The sequence below is a fragment of the Pleurodeles waltl genome, chromosome 3_1 (genome assembly GCF_031143425.1).
Source record: "Pleurodeles waltl isolate 20211129_DDA chromosome 3_1, aPleWal1.hap1.20221129, whole genome shotgun sequence".
Classification (NCBI taxonomy): domain Eukaryota; kingdom Metazoa; phylum Chordata; class Amphibia; order Caudata; family Salamandridae; genus Pleurodeles; species Pleurodeles waltl.
The window spans coordinates 1,443,374,606-1,443,393,305 of record NC_090440.1 but is presented as its reverse complement, the minus strand read 5'-3'; the positions used below and the strand labels follow the sequence as shown (position 1 = coordinate 1,443,393,305).

The 18,700-nt window shown below is 44.2% G+C and overlaps 1 protein-coding gene across 2 annotated transcripts in view; it reads left to right on the top strand.

Moving 5' to 3' along the window:
• Nucleotides 1–17,895, top strand: part of LAYN (layilin) — a 101,656-nt gene extending 83,761 nt beyond the window's left edge. For both annotated transcript variants that reach the window (XM_069225012.1, XM_069225011.1), the window contains 4 exons: nucleotides 1,063–1,140; nucleotides 12,845–12,928; nucleotides 15,057–15,159; nucleotides 16,655–17,895. In XM_069225012.1, the coding sequence (XP_069081113.1) occupies nucleotides 1,063–1,140; nucleotides 12,845–12,928; nucleotides 15,057–15,159; nucleotides 16,655–17,021 (632 nt within the window). In that variant the 3' untranslated portion in view covers nucleotides 17,022–17,895. The remainder of the gene's footprint in view (nucleotides 1–1,062; nucleotides 1,141–12,844; nucleotides 12,929–15,056; nucleotides 15,160–16,654) is intronic.
• Nucleotides 17,896–18,700: the final 805 nt, after the last annotated feature.

Here is an 18,700-nt window from a genome sequence, read left to right as displayed (position 1 = left end):
ACCCTATAGAAGAATGAAGCTGAAGGCCAAATTCCTTTATAAGATTATGGAACTCCGAAGTGACTTGCAGTATCCTTATCGTGTATGCCAGGGGGGACTTTATCCTACATAATACATGGTCATACCATCACCTTTCCCACCAACCACTTTAAACTTTGGTGCGTAGCTCTTTCTTATGAAAGAGCGAACATGTTTGCAAACATGAAAAATACAAATAAATCCCCTAAACCTCTAGTGCAAAATTAAACGCATCCCAAATCTATTAGATATTTGTTGCAAATAGATATAAAAAAACAGTTCAATTCAAGTCAGTTAAAAAAAAAAATGTAGCAGTTACTCGGAATGTGTAGAAATGTGCAGAAAGGTTCTGGCTTTTCTCTATCTAAAAACAGACATATTTTTTCTGCTTGTCACTGTAGGCTATTAAAATAGAGCAGAAGACAGAAAAGCAATGTTTCTTTTATTACTTTAAACAGCTGCTTTAATTATGCTCACTGTCCTGACCTTCCACCTAAGCTGCTGACTCTGGCAGCAGGCACTGTGGTGTCAGAACTCTACTGTAATAACCTAATAATAGTCGAGCTATGAAGCCTTTGATTTATAATCGCAGATTTGGTGCGTCACAAGTTGCTGATGATGAAGAAATTAGATACTACTGTTTACACAGGGATTACAAAATCTCATGTTCTATAAGAAATCAAGGCTGTGAATTTATACAGGAATTACAGAATCCCATGTATCATATAGTCATATTTCCTACCATCCGATGCACAACCCACAGGCTCCTCTTCTGAATGGACCTTTAACACATATTCAAAGCAGAAGCTGACGATACACACATTTCTTGAGGATGCCCACTTTCTGGGACAAATGATTTCAAGACGACCTTGATCAATTGACATTGCAATTTCGAACATGACTTTGTGAACTAAAATATCTTTGCAATATACGACTGAAACAAATATGGAGCAAATGCTTATATTTTAAAGTATTTTTATGTGTGCCATTTTTTAAGTAGTTTGTCTTGTCTTGTAGTTCAGCCTTGTTTTTATTCCCATCTAGATGAAGTACCTTTAAAACCAAGGAACCCAGATGAAATCGCTAAAGAAAAATCAAATGACACAGTCAACAATGCTAAAGGTACTGCAATCGTCAATAAATTCACCTTTACTGTCTGTGGTGAGCATATAGTTGGGGTATGGTGAGTGTACCTGTCTGGTGTACATTAGCGATTGGTGAACCAATGGCCAACTGCTGCAAGATTTTTAAGGGGTTGTATGAAAAACTAAGGCCCATATTTATACTTTTTGACGCTAAACTGCGCTAACGCAGTTTAGCGTCAAAAAGTTTAGCGCCGTCTAACGCCATTCTGAAGCGCCATGCGGGCGCCGTATTTATGGAATGGCGTTAGCCGGCGCTAGTAGACCGGCGCTGCCTGGTGTGCGTGGAAAAAAACCACGTAGACCAGGCAGCGCCGGCGTAGGGGGAAAATGGCGTTAGGGCGTCTTAAAATGGGGCAAGTCAGGTTGAGGCAAAAAAATCGCCTCAACCCGATTTGCACCATTTTTTTCAACGCCCAGACGCCATTTAAATGACTCCTGTCTTAGTAAAGACAGGAGTCATGCCCCCTTGCCCAATGGCCATGCCCAGGGGACCTATGTCCCCTGGGCATGGTCATTGGGCATAGTGGCATGTAGGGGGGCACAAATAAGGCCCCCCTATGCCACCAAAAAAAATAAAAAAAAATAAAAAATTATACTTACCTGAACTTACCTGAATGTCCCTGGGATGGGTCCCTCCATCCTTGGGTGTCCTCCTGGGGTGGGCAAGGGTGGCAGGGGGGGTCCCTGGGGGCATGGGAGGGCACCTGTGGGCTCATTTTGAGCCCACAGGCCCCTTAACGCCTACCCTGACCCAGGCGTTAAAAAGTGGCGCAAATTCTGGGTTTTTTGACCCGACCACTCCCGGGCGTGATTTTTGCCCGGGAGTATAAATACGACGCATTTGCGTCGCCGTCATTTTTTTAGACGGGAACGCCTTCCTTGCATCTCATTAACGCAAGGAAGGCGTTCACGCAAAAAAATGACGCTATTTGCCCATACTTTGGCGCTAGACGCGTCTAACGCCAAAGTATAAATATGGCGTTAGTTTTGCGCCGAATTTGCGTCGAAAAAAACGACGCTAATTCGGCGCAAACGGAGTATAAATACGGGCCTAAAGTTTTAATAGAAAAGACTACTGTGAGATTCCAAGGAAGTCAAATTAGCCATTAAGACTCACCAAGACTGAGACTGTAGTCAGAAGAGAAAAGATTGTGTCCTAAATATGTTTTTCAAAAATACTTTTCCATGGAAATGAATAACAGGAAATCAAGACCCAATGGAAAGATACTTATAAACTAATAAAAGCATAAAATGTATGTCAGACAATATTTTTGTAATTGATAATCTGACATACAGCAAACCAGTACAAGCAGCAGGTATTCTCCCCTACGCTTTGTTTCAAGGAGGTGCCATCTACCTGTGCTGAAGATGGCCCTGCATGCCTTAAGAAGAGTGTTTTTAAGGGTAGCTTTTCCAAGGAAGTCTTCTGGGCAAAATAAACTATACAGGCCTTGGGCTGTGGAAGTGTTAAGCTGAGATATAATAAACAGAAAGCGAACGTTTATTTTGCCACTGTAAATATTATAAAGTTATCATTTGTGGTATTATATGCAGGTCTGAAGGCCTCTTCTTGAGATGTGTGTCCTGTTTTGAAGGTCTCAAGTGTGATCTTGTGTCAGATACTGAGGAATAGTCCAGTACCTGACACAGAACCTGTACACTTGCATCCGTTGTCCTATGAACACTATGCCATATTCTAGGCCAGTGGTTCCCAATCTGTGCGCCGTGGCACCCAGGTGCGCCATCAAAACTAGCCAGGGGCGCCATGCACCAAGCACACAGTTTAGGAACAAGGAATAGCTATAAATATCTGCTGTCACTACTTGCCCTGCCCTCCTTCTAACTGCAGTGTTAATAGATGAAACTGAAACATAAAACCATTGCTCAACTCCGAGTTATTTAACAGATCCTGACCCTGAGATAAACAGTTCAGAAGTGTTGCTCAAGTGAATTTTAGAAATCCCTTCATGCAATTTAACAAAACCTTTTGTGCAATATAATTAAAATATGCATGCTAATTCTTATAACCTCGACCTAGGTAAAGAGGCAAGGAAGACTGTGTTATAAAGGTCATTAAGGGTGAATGTGAATAACATTAATTTAATACACAAGCTCCAAAAATAAACGGTAAAGAAATATGTAGTAAAGCACTGTAAAGGGCATTTCTCCTGTTCAGCAAATAAGGCATACACAGGCCTTCATGGAAGACCTGCTGTCACAGACAACTGATTCTGTCCCTTCAACGATAGGTCACAAACACTTCACTGGGAATAAGCCACCCTAAGACAAACACTTTTGAAAAATGTGTGCTGTATAGATGCATTGCCTGTATGTAGGTACCTTTATTGTCTTGTGCACTTTGTTTTTCTTGTCAGCAGGGCCCCACAGATAGGCAATTTATTACACAGCTAACACTTTTCTATAAGACGAAGATCATAGGCTACTCAGCCTGGTGACTGCAGTTAGACCTTGGCTGGATGCCTGCTTATGCACCACAGCCCACCTTCCACTGCACTCTTCTTCCATACAAGATACATTACAGAGACAGGTATAGCTGTAAACTATTCTACAGTTAGACATTGTACCTTAGTGAGTCAGTGAAACAGCAATAACATGCTTATAAGTGCCAGGTAATGCATGTCAGCAGTGTCTGATCGCCTAAAAATGTATAAATATTACCTATTTCAGCTATGTACATGTGATATTTAACCAACAGAAGCAGGGTGCAATAGTGCTTAATTAAACGCCCTTACTTCAATGTGATCTGTGCATGAAACGGAAAGCACATCCAGCTTTACTAGCACAGATTCTTTGTTAGAAGTAAATGAAAGGATTTTCTCTCTTATCGTCTTTATCTAATTCTATCATTCCCACTTTCATCACTTTACTAGCAACAAAGCTTCTGCTTACTCCAAATGATATTCCTTCTTGCAGCTATTCCCTGTCGGTTACTCTGCTAAATTTTCCTACTCTTAACTCTACTTCCTCCTTCTTACTCTGAATACTCATATTCTTACTCCTACTGAGTCCCTCCCACCTGCAGCAGCAGTTCCTGCTCTAACCTGCATTTCAGCAAAGAGAGAGTTGGGTGCCTCAACTGCTACAGCCTTGCATTTGAGAAATGCAGGGATGGGCGCAGGGCTTGGACAGCCATCTTAAAGGGTGCTCAGAGGTTCGCACTGCCCTTCTTTTCCTTTATTGAAAACAGTGACCTGCCTACTGCTGGAGGGAGGTTGGCTTCCTCAGCATCAGGTTCATGTCTGAGGGGATATCATCTTCTTAGTGTCCTGGCACTGAGATAGTTTGAATGGGAAGTTACTTCCATTGCATTTCAGTTATAGCTCAGCTATATATGGCATTCGGATGCCATCTGCAACAGACTTTTCTATTGAAGGTCCTTCTGTGAATGTAGCCAACACTGCTCTTTTCAGATTACTGATGTTAATGCCAGAATTCCCAAGAAAATAAGGGTTTAAATTGGCTGCTCAGTGGTTGTGTCATATTTGTTGCTAAGGATTGTCAGAGATATGCATTCAATTTAATTCTGTGGCATGCAGAATATAATGCAAGCTGCTGCCACTGAAGAAGATGCTTTCATGGCAGGAACATGTGGGTTAAGGCTTCAAGGCCTGGAGGAAAAAGGAGAGGTGGTAAAGTGAGTATTTGTTGCTGACAAAGTGATTGATTACGGCATCAGATCAGTGCCAAAGTAGATCACAACTACGATTATAATACCTTCATCGCAATTATTTTCAGGAAGAAAAATTGAAGTACTCCTGATGCCGGCTTACATCCTCCCACCTGCCAAAAAAAGTAAAACATAATGGCGAGCCACGGCCAACTGCCAATAGGTCAAGGGAGCCGCGAGTCGAAGAAGTTTTGGAACCACTGTTCTAGGCTGTTGAGTCTAGTTCTGGAGGTTGCATTTGGACAATTGTGGTCATCTATAGAGACCTCAACTGAGGTACTGGTTTCCGGTTCCGAGGATGGGAGTATGTTCACTTTGGAAGAACAGATCAGTGACCATATTACACAAAGTGCCTGAGGGATGCAACAAGCGTGCACTGCTTTGAGCGCCCCCCAGGGCATTTTACTATTACAGAAGGGGCCGCAGACACTTGTGTTGCCCCTTCTGTAATACTGATAGTGCTTTCGCGCATGTAGCGCCACCACTGTTGTGAGAGGGTGTACTCGCATTTGCTTGAGGTTATGCTTCCATTCAAAAGAGCGGAATCTTTTTGTCTCTGTGTCCACGTCGTATTAAGGATGTGGACGCCTTTTCTTTTCTTCTTTGTCCCGGCCCTGCTCCCAGCTCTGTACTCAGGTCTGAGTTCATCCCAACTTCCCCTTTTCTTTTCTTCTTTGTCCCTGCCCTACTCCCAGCTATGTACTCAGGTCTGAGTTCATCCCAACTTCCCTGTCCATAGGGACACGTTTAGGGGCCACTTTGGGACAATTGGCCAGTAATTGTGGTAGTTGTCCGATTATGCTCACCTCGTTGGGGCATGTTCCCTAGTCCCCTTCCTAATAGTACTGCATGCCCCTCCTCCTCTGGCCCAGGTGGACATCCAAAGGCATGCGGGGATTCCCCCCAACCCTATACCAATATCCTGGCTTGGTCCATACCATGTCGCTGCCGGGTGCTAACGGAGCATTCCCATGATGCCACAACACTGTCACACTGCCATCCACTTCCTGACAGAGAGGAAGGGGAGTTGGTTTACCACTCCCATATCGCCAGCCCCTGTCGCTCCTCCTCTAAGTGACCTCTGGGGTCCTAATGTTAATTGTGGTATATAAACTCCCTCTCTGTGGTCCCCCTCCCAACTTTCACCCTGACAGATATTCATTTTTGCTCTTCCCTTTCCCTACTCCCACCCTACATCCCTCTCTGGCCCCTCCCTCAATAATAGTCTGAACCATCCGTAGGTGCTCTACTCGTCGGCTCCTTCCAGGTTGTGCCCGGCGCGCTGGTTGCGCAAGTTTAGACCCGCGGATCAACAGTTTTTGGCTCTTGCGAGGTTTTCCCCCCTCGGTTTACAGCCGGTTTCAGAATACTTCTTTTCCTCTTCTCGATTCCTCTATTTTCCCCCCTCCTTTCTTTTCTCTCCGTTCTCTTCTTCCTTTCTCTCCTTCTCTCTTCCTCTTTCTCTTCTCTCTTGCAGGTCTGCCCTTTTTCCTGTGTGACCGAGGGGCTTCTACCCCCCTTTCCCTTCCACTCTCCTTTTCCTCACACCACAACCTGTCGCCCCTACTTCCCTCTTGCGACCCACAACACCTGTTGCTGCTCCTCCAACTCCTGTCACACAAATGTCCAACACAGGTCTGGACACCACCCTCTCATTGAGGACCCTATCATGGAATGTTAATGGCCTCATGTATTATAAAACGTAAGAAGGTCCTGTCCTATCTACAATCCAAAAGAGCAGACATTGCCTTCCTACAGGAAACTCACCTCTCCCGCCTGGCATCGGAGAAGCTTTGCCGTGACTGGGTGGGCCGCGTCCTCTATGGCAGCAGTACCCGCCGCCAGCAGGGGCTTCTGGTCTGATTAGAAAATGTGGGATAGCAATACTCCTCCACAGACCCTTACAATTCAAAGACCTTAAGACCTGGTCTGATCTGGAAGGCTGTTACGTCCTTGCCAAACTCAAACTAGATGATAGCACGATATGCGTCAGTTCCATATATGCCCCTACAGGCTCCAAATGCCTCTTCTTTCTCCTACTCAACCGTCTTCTGACAGAGATTGTTGCTTCCCAATACCTCCTGGGTGGGGACTGGAATTTGGCCTGTGATGCTGTACTTATTCGCACGGGTAGGCTAGACGTAGACAACAACATTGGCAGAGCGCTGTTGGGGGACATATTATCAGATCATGGCCTAGTTGATCACTGGCGTCTCTCTCACACCCGACTGACTTGCAATATACTTTCATGTCGCCAGTCTATGGTACCCAATCTAGGTTGAAGTATTTTTTAACTACTCACAGAACATTCCCTTGATCAGGGAGTCCCAGATCCTGGAGGCTGCTTTGTCGGACCACTCCCCTGTTCTACTTGCACTGGGCTTAGGACTTGCCACTCTAAGTCGCAAGCTGTGGTACCTGAGCTCTTCGTATTGCACACCACGGGGCAAGGACCAGTTACGTTCCCACTTCTCTGCCTATCTGGACAACAATAAAGGAACAGTTTCCTCTCCCAAGGTCCTGTGGGCAGCTGCAAAAGCAACTATACGAGGACAGCTAATGAGAGATGCCGCCATAGCCGGCGCCGAAAGGCGTTCTCGTCAACAGGTCCTGGAGACCACAATAGCAACAGACACGCACGAATATACTGCAACACCCTCCCCTCTCAAACTCTGTTGCCTACAGCAGTCCAAAATGAAACTCAATTCCCTGTACACTTCCCAGGCGGAATTCGCGCTGCAGCAGATGAAGGGCTATGGAGAAAAGGCAGGTTTCCTCCTGGAGGCCAATTCAGCCAACAGGAAGCAGCACTAGATATCCTGGCCATTCAGGCCACGGATGGCACATCCCTCACTCACCCTCAGGCAACAGCCTGTGAATTTGGGAACTTTTATCAGACTCTATACACTGAGACAGAGGTGGATCACACCTGTCTTGCTGCGTTCTTCACAAATGCCCATATTCCTGGTCTCACCAACAAAGGTAGAGGACTGTTTGAGGGAGAAAGAAGTAAGGAAGAGATAATCCAGGCAATTTCCACACTCCCTTACCACAAGGCTCCAGGTGAGGACAGATTCTTGGCGGAATTTTATAAGTGGTTGGGAGTGGAAACGGTGGATTCATTGTATGAGGCCTTCCAAGGAGTGGAAAACACAGGCTCCCTGAGTCCCATTTCTAATAGGGTGTCCATAGTGGTCCTACTGAATCCCGGGAATGTCCCTCTACTTTGCCCAGCTATAGACCCGTCTCCCTCCTCAATGGAGATATTAAGATTCTGGCAGGGGTCCTGGTGGCTCGCCTTAGAAAAGTGATCCCATCCCTCATTCATCATACCCAGGTGGGTTTTGTACTCGGACGGTCCTCCAGAAATCACCTCCGAACCCAGGCATGTACTCTTTGGACCGACAAGGACTTGCCACGGCCCTCTCCTTGGATGCCGAAAAAAGCATTTGACAGGATAGAGTGGTGATACCGCTTTGAGACCCTACGTCGCTTCGGGTTGGAAGATGAGTTTATAAACAAAGTCTGATAGCTTTATGATTCCCCCATGGCGCAGGTCAACTGTGGGGGATTCCTTTCACAACCGTTTTCCATCCAGAGGTGAACTCAACAAAGCTGCCCACTGTCGCCATTGCTGTTCCTTTTGGCTGTTGAACCCTTGGCAGCTTCCAGCCTTATTGGGATACAGTGAAGAACACGATACGAGAAGTCATACCAATCCCATCCTCTCTTTCCCGGCTCCTAATAACCCTGCATGACACAGGTGAGATGCAAGACCTCTCTCTCCCGCAAACTTACCTATTACACACAGCACTGGCCATAGCTAAATTGTGTATACTCCGACACTGGCGTGCGACCATGCCGCCCTCTCATGATGAATGGCTTACTGCAATGTATCGAACAGCCCCCCACGAATGAGTTATGTACAGTCTGCAGGTCTTTCTCCAAACCTGGGCCCTTTTCCTTCATAACACTGATCATTGATCACAGTCAACTCTGCCCCTCCGCATTCTCCTAGACATTAGCAGGTCTTTCCAATCTAAGTGGCACCTTCCTTCCTTCAAGGTCGTATCCATATACATTATTTTATTCATATATGACCTTCCACCTCCCACCCTCTTCTTCCCCAACCCACCCCCACTGGTTTGCCCTTCTTTCCTTCCTTACTTGCTTACTTCCTCTCCCCCTTCCTCCTTCTCCACTCTTCCTCTGTCCCTTTCCTTTTTCACCTTCTTTGCACACTCCTTCCCTCTTCCTAGCACTGGATGCGAGCACCTTGTGATGGGTCATGCCTTTCACCTTACCCCCTTCCTCTGCATGGTTATTGTCACATCCCTAGCTCCTCACTCCACACCCTAGGACGCACATAGGTCTGTACCCGGGACAATAGCCCAGGGGTTTCCCTTATAAGGTATGGACTTTGTGCCAGCCCTCCGTTTTAACCCCAACTTGAGTCCGAATTTCAGTAATGCAATGAAATAAAGGCTTCTCCGATTGACACCCGCTTTTGACCCCAGATTCTGATGTTGTACCCTATGACACTGTATCTGTCTATTGATATCTCTGGTTGTTGAGGTCATAGAGGGTTTTATTTTTCCTCACTGCATCTGCCTGCAAAAGGATCTCTCTCTCCTCTTGAAGTGCAAGCAGGTTGCCGTCTGCACAGCAAAACACGGAGCATCTTATAAACAGCTGCTTCATATTTAACTTGAATGCACTGCCCCCCCGGCAGGACAGGTTCACGGCTGCCCTGAGGGTAGCACATTCAACATAACAGGGTGCACTTTCCATGTTTGCGGACAGAGCACCTTTTGAAAGGGGTACTATGGTGCAAACTGGGAAACTGTGCTGTGTGAGTAAAACGGCCCCATGTGTATTATGGGCATTTCCAGACATACCAGCTTAACAATGCGTCCAATTATCAAGGCCAAAGCTGGAGATCTACATTCCATGCCTTTCTGAAGTGTTGAGTCTCGCTCAGATGACCAACTCTGGAATCCTATGTCCAGTCCTGGAAATCACATCTAGAGAACTACCTCCAAATCTGAAGGTCACATATATCCTGAAGGCTGATGAATATCAGAGAACGTCCTGAGATAAGTAACCCACATAGTGCCTGTGCAAACCAGAGGAGTTAAAAGGAAAGGCTCAACGACATAAGCATATACATACACATCTCCTCCCCACATAAAATGTAAATAAAAGATGGCGGGGAATGTGTGAGAAAGAAACACTACCACCTGATAACGCGTCCCTTTATGACTAATTTACTCACTTTGGGACTTGTTTTAGGCCAATGAATCTTTTGACCCTGATTGAAGACACCTTAGGACGAGATAACTAATCAACATGTCAATCAATATGTCAATGACGTCATCAAGGTTCAAAGTAATACGACAATTCAAATTAGTCCAAGACATTTAATAAAACTCAGAAACCACCATGACCTTGCAATCATGAATAACCACACCAGTTTAGTACTATTATTTAAAGTTTATTCCCTATTGATTACAATTCTACTAGCAAGTTTATTAGTCTCAAAACCAAGAAACACATTAGTGTAGTCACAATACGGCAACTCTGATAAGATTTCATCAAAGCAAGAATCACGAACATTAGAATATAACACGGCGTCAGCATAGGTTATCCTAAGCAAAGTATCATCATCACGTTATTCTACAAACCATAGATTTGGTCATTTGTCTATTTGCGTCAGTTTAGTGAACCCCTCATCTAACCTTGAATCAGCATTGGCATGTTGGGCTTCATGCAAAACAATTAAGTAACATCAATTTGGAAAACATCTAGCTATGGTCACTGTCAAAAGAAGCAGTTGGTACCTAGAAAGGAAAAGCAAACAGACAATTACAATTTCATTGTCATATAGTTACCCTCCGTATTGGGTCAGCACTCAGGTTCGGTCTTCGTCCTCAGGACATCAGTTGATTCGCCATCAGGAATTCAGCAATCGGGTAATAGGGGCACTTCCCTCATAAGGAGGTAAAGTGTAAACGGGCAATATAAGGCAAGGATGGTTTTAAGAACCAAACAGCAAAGTCTCTCTACAAAGTGACTAAGGCCCTCATTCTGACCCTGGCGGTCTTTGACCGCCAGGGCGGAGGACCGCGGGAGCACCGCCGACAAGCCGGCGGTGCTCCAATGGGGATTCCGACCGCGGCGGTAAAGCCGCGGTCGGACCGGCACCACTGGCGGGGTCCTGCCAGTGTACCGCGGCCCCATTGAATCCTCCGCGGCGGCGCAGCTTGCTGCACCGCCGCGGGGATTCTGACCCCCCCTACCGCCATCCAGATCCCGGCGGTCGGACCGCCGAGATCCGGATGGCGGTAGGGGGGGTCGCGGGGCCCCTGGGGGCCCCTGCAGTGCCCATGCCACTGGCATGGGCATTGCAGGGGCCCCCGTAAGAGGGCCCCTACATGTATTTCACTGTCTGCTGCGCAGACAGTGAAATACGCGACGGGTGCAACTGCACCCGTCGCACAGCTTCCACTCCGCCGGCTCGATTCCGAGCCGGCTTCATCGTGGAAGCCTCTTTCCCGCTGGGCTGGCTGGCGGTCTGAAGGAGACCGCCCGCCAGCCCAGCGGGAAAGTCAGAATTACCGCCGCGGTCTTTCGACCGCGGAACGGTAACCTGACGGCGGGACTTTGGCGGGCGGCCTCCGCCGCCCGCCAAGGTCAGAATGAGGGCCTAAGTGTCTGGGTCATAGCAAATTGCATCAGCATTTCCCTCTCATCTTTCCCCTAATCTCCTATTCTCCCCTGTTCTCCTTCACTTCCTTGTGTCAAGGGTTTTTATTGCCTCTTCCGTTGTACAGTCCCCTAAACTTTTATTGGATACGGTCGGTACCCCACTATCTCCCTCCAATAGAGTTTGAATTAGCTCATCGAATTAGTCACCCCATAACTGTTCTCACATAGCTTATTGGTCCTTATGATTGACGTCTTCAGTGGGTAGAATGTCCAGTGTGATTTCATACTCTTGTGGTCTTCTTTGCATCTTTAGTCAGTGGCTCCATTGTCTGTACCGGTTCAGGCAACCTTGTACCTGCAAGTTGTTTACACTGTTGCGTCCAGCAAGAATGCTTCACTAAGCCTGTTGAATTTCATGGGAACGGATCTACTACAGTTACATTCATCTTCTAGTTTGGAGGAAAACAAGTTCATGTCCTTCAGCAAGTCAGCACACTGCACGTTAGAAAAACACATTTAATATGAAAGCCAGGCAGCTAGGCCTCGACTCATGCTAACTAAGGCCTAATGACTTATTAGCAGAACTTTTACATATAACCTTTTATTATTAGTGCAAAATCATATCCTAATATAACATTTCAACATTATTAGTCAGTTTCATTAGTCATTGTATATATTGACGGCCACTCCCTGTGGGCACATTTCAAGCGCATGTTTTAGCAAAATACATTAATACATTTTCTATGTAGCATTATTACACGTTAGTTCATATACATTTCATATTGACAGGATTGGTGAACATAGGAGTGCACTATTTCATTCTTATCCTTGTTTTTGTTGAAATGCCAATAAAAAAATAATTAAAAAAAGAATACACAGGAAGTGCATTTGTAGTTTAAGGATACTGCTGAAACTGGAGGTCACATGAGATAGGCGGGCCTCAGGAGTAAACCTGAAATGTATCTATTCATGGGCATTGCTGTGAATGTACGGAATATCCAATCAGTAGAAGTTGTGAAGAAAATGGCATCAATTTTAAAAACTTGGTACTTAGAATAAGGCATGGTAACACTGGAAACCTTGTGGGATCTTCAAGGAAAAGGCAGACATAAAATAGCAGCCTAGTTTGGCCTCTGTCAGTTTTTAACAGTATTCATGTGATTTGTTTCTGTCTCTCAATGCACTATTTGTGCTGACTGTGTCATCTTCATGATGCATAAAACAGTGATATCATTGTAGCACCAGTCTCTTCCTCTCTCACTGCATAACATATTTGCCTCTACAGATGTAGACATTGTGCCAGTGAGGCCCAGAAACCCCGAAGAAGTCCTGAAAGAAGACACGAATGAAACAGTCAAGGAAGCCAAAGGTAATCCTAAAGGCTTATATGTGCTGACAGTGGCAAAATACTGTCTTACCAAAGAGTGAATGGAGGATGTGCACTTACTGCCCACACAGTCTCTACAGTATCAGTGTATACGCATTCATTCATGATATCTATTTTGAAGGGGTGCTTGCCCTTCTTCCAGCAGTCCCAGCAAGGTTACTCGGACCCTCCATCAGTAATCTAAAAAGTGCACCAATTAGGTTGTGTGAAATTTCCTGAATACCTAGTAGCATTTTTGACTGTGCACATGCCTCAGTTATAAGGAACTGACCATGAGCATAGTGGATCCCTTTGAAGCACAGGACCATGCACACATGTGTATGGGGGAACTCCTACATTTGACTCTGAACCCTCTGCTGAAGTGGTTGTGTTACAAAGAGGTCCTTATAGTTCCTTCTATAAAATCACAAGTCTGTTGATGCTTCAGGTCAAATGGCAGTTATGGCTATTTTCGCGGAGACTCAAACTCGCCGGTGAACATCCTGGAGAGAAAAAATTTCATCATTCTGCTTTTTCTTTATAGCTACAAAGAGTTCTGAGTGGTGACAATATTTAAAGCGGTCTTTTCAGGTTCATTTTAATACAGCAGTTGTTTCCCTTTACTTTGCATTCAGAGAAAGAGTGAAGAAGTGGCAAAGTGGACAGGGACAGTGGCAATGTCTCTCTCCCTGTGTTGAGTGACATTAAGAGAATGGCTGCTAACAGCCTTACTAATCACATGCAGTCAGGTTTTAAGAGTTTAAAATTGCACTTTTCTTTCATAATGCCCATCACCTGTGCCGAGCTGCACAACTAACAACACTTAACGCTTATAAATAAAGGTCATCACCTACTAACACCACATGGAGCAGATGGCAATAATAAGAATTAAATACATTAAATTACTCTGTTAGGATTTTGAAAAGAAATATGACCCACGCGAGTGCCATTATGAACTGTGTACTGGTGTAGCTATCATGAGAAATCACAATAGAATAAGTACCATTGAGGTAATAGCTGGAGACTAATTATCATATCAAAATCACAATGACATCACAGGAAGTGATATCATGATAAGTAATGTCACGCCCTTCTACTATTCTTCATTTATAATGTGAAATTGGTGTATCTTACAAAAGAAAATAGTATATCCATGCAAAAATGTAAAAGGACATGTTTTGATTTGTTTTACTTATCCATAAAAATGTATGTTTTCAACATTTCAGTGTTTACTTGATCTTAGAAATGACTAAAAGGGACACCATTTTTAAACAATTTGTGGAACTCAACGTTATGAGATTAAATAAAATGTGTTTGGAGTATTTTTTTAAACAGTTGAACTTGCTATTCATCCATGGTTGCTTTCTGCTGGCTTAACTTCTCCAGCTTCAAAGCACAATAGCACTGCACATTTGCAGTTCTTTACCTGATAGGGGGTTAATGGTGTGAAATTCTGTATTAATTCTTAAATAAGACTTTCAAAGATAACCACCCACTGGGTCTTTCTCACAAATACATGGGATACTACCAGCCATGGCATATCTTGACCTCCAGTAAGGGAAACAATTCTCCTCTCTAAAACTATTGAGGGGACTACTGTATGTGGTTCCACCACCGACTTGTTTCCTCGTGCCACCTACAACAGTGGTTACCAATCTTTTGACTTCTGCGAACCTCCACCTTTTCATTACTTGAACCCGGGGACCCCCACTGAATTATTTTTTAATTCCAGGGGCCCCGCACTGAGTCATTTTTGAAAGCTGGGGACCTAATTCGTTAATATTATTTAATTTTCGTAGCAAGCGCGGACCCCCAGGGGTCCCTGGACCACAGTTTGGGAACCACTGACCTACAATGTATTAGTATTTGGAAGTTTCTGCTTATTTTTAAATATTGCTTAGGATCTAACTGTAATGATGTATGACTTTTCTTTCGTCTCTAGCTTTTCTTTCCCTAAATGTGCCTATTCTTGAAAGTCTGGATTTGTGTCAATGTCTCCCACAACCTATGCCTCTACTTTTGAAACTGATGTACAGTGGTAACTCAGGCCCCCATTAGATCAGCGACTCAACAGTAACAAAATTCAGTACAAGGTTATTTTTGTAAATATTCTCATTTATTTTTTTAATAGAAAATGCTCTGAATATTTCTTACATCTTGATTCCCGCCATACCTGTGTTACTCCTTCTGATGGTGACCACAGTTGTGTTGTGTTTTTGGCTGGCTGGAAAAAGGTAAGTATGACCAACTATTGTTCTCTAATTAAAACTGAAGGGCCCTTAGTGCAAGGTAATAGTAATGTTCTGGAAAAGGTACATTTCTTGTCTACAGAGCACTAATGCTTGGACTAAGACCAGTTCCATAGTATTCCTTCTCATCTATGTAGGAGAGAGATTGGTACATATGGCTGTTTTACATCTCACTCCGTCATTTCATACTTGCTGTCCACATGTACAGCAGTCATGTCTGTCTCTGCAACGTGGGACCAGAAAACTGCTGTCAGAATATTGTTTGATATACATATTGTATCCAATGTATTGTCTACAAAAATATTGCCCATTGGATTTATAATAGAAAATCTACACTCAATGGAATGATGTTTTTTAAACAAACGCAATTTCTGTGCAGTATTCTGATACACAACCAGCTTTGCTGTAAGGAATTAAGCTGTGTGATGTAATCTCAAAAGAGTGTATTGCCTTTGTAGCCCACTCTGAGAGGCTGGATGTGGTCTGCTGTGAAGGCTTGACCCCCCATGTTGTCTCCAGCTAACCTGCTTAGGATAGCAGCAAAATGCTGACCAGCTTATCAGCAATATCACTGTATGGCCACCCTATACCACCAAATTTGCAAGTAGATGTAAGGGGTGAGAGTTTATCAGCATTGGCACAGCCTTTAATAATGTAGAAGCAGTGCTTAATGTGCAATATAAGTACTGCCCTACAGAGTATTTCTCAGAAGCCTGTAGCTGACCCTTACAAATCTCGGGATTACTGAATACCAAGGCTGTAGTGCTCATTCAACCCCATACCTCTTTCTTTAACCACCCTACACCCCATCTCTATCTTACTCTTGCAGGTTCTTTGTTATCTCAGATTTCTCCTTTTGTCACTGGTTTTACGCCTTTCTCATTATTTCCTTTTTTGTTTTTTTCTCTCTCTTGCTCTGGGTTGAAGTCTGACAAGGAAAATTTAAACAAAAAATGATTGTCAGTGGGCCCCACCTGCATCCCCTGACTCGGCACTGTGTAGTACAACCCACCTGCAGGGCGATTTAGGCTAACGGAGCCCTTGCTTATCACAACCTGGATTTCCATGATGGGGACACCCTTCTGCCCGAAGGTGACCTCACCTCCTAGCAGAACTTTACACGCCCCTGATGTTTTGCTTGAGACCAACACAAATATATGGGAATGTGACATAACATATAAGCCTTTGAAATAACAGACTTCTTTGTCAAAGACAGTAACCCTGAGTCAGTTACATATGCATTATTTACATTAGCCTACAGTGCGTTTTATCTAATGTAAAGACAACAACCAGAGGCTGAAGCGCATACGAAAACTATGGGAACTATGGTGAGTGCAATTGTTTGGGGAGTCAGCGAATTTAGAGGCGAGAAATTAAGTATAAGAACTGTTATTGTAAAATTAAAGATGATTGGAAATGTCTTCCCAATTAGCTCACACCCACTTCAAACACTGACACATTATGGTTTGCTTTTTCCAAGGCGTCATGAACGAACAGACCACCCAGTCGTGAAGGAGCACAACTTCTGGATGTCCGCACATAGAACGAACAGCCCGAATCTAGATGTGTACAACGTCATCAAGAAGCAAAACGAGGCAGACTTGGCCGGCACCAGGCCGGACATCAGAAACACGTCCTTCCGCGCCACTTCCGGTGACCTTTCCCCTCCCGACGATCTCTCAGGGGACTATGACAACATGGCCGCCAATGCCTCGGAAAGCGGATTTGTGACTCTGACCAGCACAGAAAGTGGATTTGTGACTAATGAACTCTATGAGCTGTGCAGCGATCGAGTGGGGAGAAGCGTAGAATCCGCATGGGTTGAGAATGAAATATACGGTTATTAGAAACACTTATTATGGATACAGCGGAGCGCAAATATAGAGCTACCAATCGACGTTATGCAAACAAATGAACAGTGTTGATAGGTCTGAAGAGCACATTCCTCCTGTCTCAAATCTTGCCAATCTTTTCTCTTCCCCAGCTATCAAAAATAGTTATTGCCCGCTCATTAACAAGACAATGATCAACCAACAAAACATAAACCATGATGAGTCCTGCAAAATGTCCCCTATCTGTTGATAGCGTGGCGTTAGTTTCTCTACTTCGGTTATTGCACGCACAATTACATTTTAGGTATGGCTTAAGAAAAGTTCAGTTCTTTATTTGAATGACCTTTTATAAATCAAGTAATGATGCGCAAAAGAAAACGGTAACGTTTACTGCACTTTCAAAGAGACATGCCATTCCTTGAATGTGGTTAGTTCCATGGTCAGAAATAAGTGCAATGTGAAATAAAAAGAAGGGTACTAGCTGTTGGCTTTCAAGGGGGCAGTAATATTCTGATTGCTGAACATTATTGCCTTTATTTTTAAATGCTACTAAAAACTTGGTAAGTTTGGCAGAAAACAGTCGTGTGTATTTACTACACAGAACTAAGGAATTGTATGTGACTATTGAGGTTGACCATGTCAAACTTAAATAATATCACATCCACTATATCGCCCACACCTATATCACACTTTAAATATATAATTAGTATTCTTAACGTCACCTAAACTTGGGTATAGGTAAATATAGGTGAGTTCAAAATTATAATCATAGATTGAGTTAGTAATTTATTGGTTAGGTCGATGTCGGGAATGCAATATTGTCATTGAATATATTGCATACAATATAGGGGGTTATTCTAACTTTGGAGGAGGTGTTAATCCGTCCCAAAAGTGACGGAAAAGTGACGGATTTACCACCAGCCGTATTATGAGTCTATTATATCCTATGGAACTCGTAATACTGCTGGTGGTATATCCGTCACTTTACCGTCACTTTTGGGACGGATTAACACTCCTCCAAAGTTAGAATAACCCCCATAGTGTCCTAACACCTGCTACCGCTTGGTCGATGGAGCATGGTACGCATACACAGGGTGGGGACGAAGCCTCAAGCAAAAGTTTACATTAGGCAGACGGTTTTCCATTTATCGAAAGGCGTGGGTTCAGTGCTAATGTAAAAGCAACCTTGTACTGGATAGGGACGTGTGGTGTGGTAAATCTAGTTATGTTTAAGCATTGTGTTAAGGTGTCTCAGACTGTTAGTGGTGCGCTTGTGTGCAGGGGGCTGATACATGCCCCTGAGGGCCTCTTCTACTTAGGCTTCCACACCAGGTCCCGAAGAGTTTTGACCACCACTGCCAAATTCGGATGTGCTCATGGCTTATTGGCAGTCTGAGGAAATCTGTAGCTGTGCTGCTGATTCGTAAATGGGAAATCTGGAAGAGCAAAATAGTTTGATTTAGAGGATGCGGGATAACAGCCAAAGCTGCCGATTTTGGAGCATTGGGAATCAAGTTTGAGTCTTGAGGTGGGCTCAATATCCTGTGATTATGAGCAAATCACTTAACCTCCTCCACGCCTACAAAATGTGTCCTTATGTAATGTAACTTGTGCCCTTATGTAATGTAACTGGTGCTCGTGTAAAGCGCTCCAATACCTTCAGGTCGAGATTGCTCTATATACAGAAGTAAAAA